Source organism: Elephantulus edwardii, unplaced genomic scaffold, assembly GCF_000299155.1.
Source record: "Elephantulus edwardii isolate Elephantulus edwardi_28Jun2011 unplaced genomic scaffold, EleEdw1.0 scaffold00221, whole genome shotgun sequence".
Classification (NCBI taxonomy): domain Eukaryota; kingdom Metazoa; phylum Chordata; class Mammalia; order Macroscelidea; family Macroscelididae; genus Elephantulus; species Elephantulus edwardii.
This window is the reverse complement of record NW_006399971.1, coordinates 3,407,012-3,411,083: the sequence shown is the minus strand read 5'-3', so window position 1 is coordinate 3,411,083 and position 4,072 is coordinate 3,407,012. Positions and strand designations below refer to the sequence as shown.

The 4,072-nt window shown below is 37.7% G+C and overlaps 1 protein-coding gene across 1 annotated transcript in view; it reads right to left on the bottom strand.

Moving 5' to 3' along the window:
- Positions 1-1,104: 1,104 nt before the first annotated feature.
- The window catches only part of LOC102863999 (olfactory receptor 2Y1-like), a 16,816-nt gene continuing 13,848 nt past the window's right edge, over positions 1,105-4,072 (bottom strand). Inside the window, exon 2 of the mRNA XM_006898157.1 lies at positions 1,105-2,072. Coding sequence (XP_006898219.1) covers positions 1,105-2,072 — 968 coding nt within the window. The remainder of the gene's footprint in view (positions 2,073-4,072) is intronic.

The following is a 4,072-nucleotide window of genomic DNA, read 5'->3' as shown; positions in this document are numbered from 1 at the left end:
GGAATACTAAAGGTTGAATTGAAAGTTAGAGAAACTTGGAGGTCAGTTTCAAGCCCTATGAACTTCTCTCATTATTAATAAACTGAAAATATATCAAAACATATTCACAATGTTGCTCTATTAATGAGAATCCCTGCAAAAAAGTGAAAATAATATAAATGCTAGTTATTGAAATAAAATATTAACACAGTTTATTTTGATCTTGAGAAGTTATTAACAATTGAGAAACTTCTTCTCACCTTAAGCCAGGAGATACCGGTCTAAAAAAAAAAGAGAGAGAGATTCTGAGAAAAGTAGAGGGTGAGTTAAAAAGAGGAAGACCCTCAAAAAGATAGATTAACACAGTGATTGCTTGTGGGCTTGTGCATGGCAAAGATTATAACGAAGGTTAGAGCAAGGTTTTTCTCCATTGTTGATAGGTTCTATTATGGTCATTTCTTCTCTTTTCTCTTCTCTGGCATATAATATATTTTGCCCATGATAACAATCTCATCAATATCACAGTAATTATTTTGCACTTTTTTTCTTCAAGTAGGCGAATGACACCTACTTCTAATGATATACATGCTCCGTAGGAGGGCCTCTGCTTATGATCCATTTGTTTGTTCCACGTACCATAAAAGATTGTGAAAATCTCCTTAGAAATGGACCCTGAGATGTGAAGGTGGTCACCCTGGTCAGAGTCACAGGTAATTTTTAGAAGAACAGGAATGAACTTTTTGCCCTTAGTCACTGAGTACTTTTATATGATGTCATGTAGTGCATCATTGTCTTTAGAAAGTTACTATCCTTTTCATTAATTCTTTATTGACTCTCTCAGACATATGTAGAATCTAAATCCTTTCCAAAAGTAGTCACATGACCCATTTCTCAATCTCATGTTTTTGCAAAGTGACACAGATAAAATGCTTACTTTCTACTATAAAACAATTATAGATATTAGAAAGAGCTCCAAAAGATCATCATTTCAAGTTCCCAAACAAGAAAGAGAACGTGCTAACACCCTATGGCCTACCAAAGGCTATTTTCTATTGACAAGAAATGGGTTTCATAGCTGAGAGTTATTTCTGCAATTTTATTATTATCCTTTGCCATCCTTTTATCTTAATCTCTCCCTTTCCCTATGACCTTCCTCAGAGCCCCCTTCACATCTTTATTCCTCAAAGTATAAATCACAGGATTAAGCATGGGGGTGACTATGGTATAAAAAAGAGCCACAAACTTCCCTTCACCCTGAGAATAACTACTTGTGGGTTGGAGGTATGTGTAGATGGCTGAGCCATAAAAAAGGGAAACCACTAAGAGGTGGGATCCACAAGTCCCAAAAGCCTTTCTCTGTCCAGCAATTGAGTTAACCTTCAGCACTGCCTGAGCAATGTATACATAGGAGACTAGAATCAGTGATACAGGAACCACTAAAATGATGACTCGTGCCACAAACATCTTCACTTCTGTCCCTTGTGTGTCCTCACAAGCCAGCTTCAAGAACACAGGCATCTCACAGAAGAAGTGATTCAGGCAATGAAGGCCACAGAGGGGCATGGCCATCATGAGGCCGGTCTGAACTAGAGAATTCATGAATCCTCCCAGCCAGGAGATGGCAGCAAGTGTCTGGCAGAGACGAGGGTGCATAATGGTTGTATAGTGGAGTGGTCTGCAGACAGCAGCATAGCGATCAAAGGCCATTACCACCAAGAGTAGACACTCAGTGGAGCCCAAGGCAAGAGAGATGAAAAGCTGAGCCACACAGCCTCCATAGGTGATGGTCCGGTCAGATCCGTGAAGGTTGATGAGAAGCTGTGGCACAGTGCTGGTGGTGTAGCAGAGGTCCAGGAAGGAGAGATGACAGAGGAAAAAGTACATGGGTGTGTGCAGCCGAACATCCAGATAGGAGAGAATGATGATAGCGGTGTTGCCAAAGAGAGTGAGAGAGTAGAAAATTGTAATAAACACAAAAAGGGATTGTTCCAGTTTAGGCCAATCTGAGAAGCCCACCAAAATGAAGCCTTCTCCAAAGCTTGTGTTGAGTCTTTCTGTGGTTCCCTTGGATAGTAAATGTTCTTCAGAAGAGGCTTTAAAAGAAAATAATAAATATGTGATAGGGCAATGGAAGAAAGACCTTTTTTTATTATTATACTAGTTTATTTATAAAATTCTAATACATTTATCCCACACCAGAGTCTTCCAATTTCCCTCACCACCCACTCACCCATCAAATTGTACAACCCCATGATTAATGCCCCCCTCCAGGATGTCCTCATCCCTCTGCTTCCACTCTTCTCCCTCCTTAGAACCTCACACTCATTCTACAATAAAGGTTTTGTACAATATTTGATAACACAATTACAAAATGGGCAAAAGACATGGAAAGAATTTTCACAGAGAAAGATACTTGAATGACCAACAGACCCATGAAGAAATGCTCCAAATCACTGGTAATAAGAGAGATGCAAATTAAAACCACAATGAGATACCATTTCATTAGAGTAACAGAAGCAAAGTTTAATAAGACAGTGAGTAATAGATGTTGGAGAGGAGGTGGCGAGGTTGGAGAGGAGGAGGAACTCTTATAACATTGTTAGTGGGATAGTAAAAATGGTCCAACCATTCTGGAAGACAGTTTAGTACTTCTTTAAAAAGCTGAACATAGAAATTCCATATGAACTCACTATTGCACTGCTTGGAATGTACCCTGTGAAAATTAGAACTGAGGCACAAAAGGAGACTTGTACACTAATGATCATAGCAGTATTATACACCATTACAAGAACATAGAAATAGCTTAACTACAATCAAATGGATTGAGAAATTATGGTACAGTCACATGATGGAATACTATGCAACATGTAGGAACAATGATTTCAAGTCCTCCTCACTTTCAGAAAGGAAGGCTGTGTCATCATGTATGTTGTTGATGAGTTCTCCAAACATGCTACATTCATTTTCACATAGTCTCGTTTCTCAGATCATTTTCTCAGCACACAGATTACAGATGGTAAAATGATAGAACGCCAATGCACAGCTTTCCTAATATTTAAACTATGCAGCTATCCCCTTGTTCTGTTCAAGTAAGTGCATTTTAGAGCATGTAATTTTATGTGAGGATAATTAAGTCATCTGGGATTTCCATTCTTCTCAAAGTTAGCCATAATTTATTATCATCCGCGGAGTTGAATGTTAATATCTTTGCATAATGAAAAACCATAAACTGGACTCTTTTTAGCATCCAGTGCCTTCAGCTAAAAGCCACCTGATGGGATATCATCAATAATGATGGTCTTAATTCCAGGGCCTCTTCTAAACTCACCTTAAATTATTGACAGCGTACTTTGATGTTCTACTCCAGCTGTTTTGAATAATCAGCTTCAAGTTATATAAGTGATACAGTTTAATAATTTCTGTATTCTGTTACGTAACTTTTTCACCAAAATGACATAAATATGGATCTCTTCTAGTCAGATAACCATCATACTTATACTTTCTTCCAAATTTCCTGGAATATATTAGTGAGCCTGTACAGGGCTGCATATTTCCTGAAACACTTCAACTGACATTTTGTCTTAACCTGGAGCCTTGTGTTTTGTCCATGCTTTCAGTAGAACTTTGACTTACTTCTTCCTTATCATTGGTTCTTCATTATATGCTACTTCTTGAAATGGTTCAGTATAGACCAATTCTTTGGGGCATAGCAACTCTGTCTATTACTTCATCTTCACTTGATGCTTCCTGTGTCATTTAATACTTTGCCCATATAATCTTTCAATATTGCACCTTAAGGCTTAACTTTTTCTTCCATTCTTTCAGCATTAAAAATACAGAGCTTGTTTTCTCTTTCTGTTCTCTAACTCAAGATGTTTACATATATCATTACACTACTTTGTTCTGTCTTATTGAGCTGCTCTTTGAAATCTTCTGTCCAGTTCTCTTACTATTTCTTATTCATTTTTCCTTTTGCCTGCTATTAAAAGAAGATGGAAAGAATATAATGAGTCACTGTATTGAAAGGAATTGGAAGACACAGAAGAATTTCATGAAACAACATATGAGCAAGAGCCTATGGTGATGAAAGAAG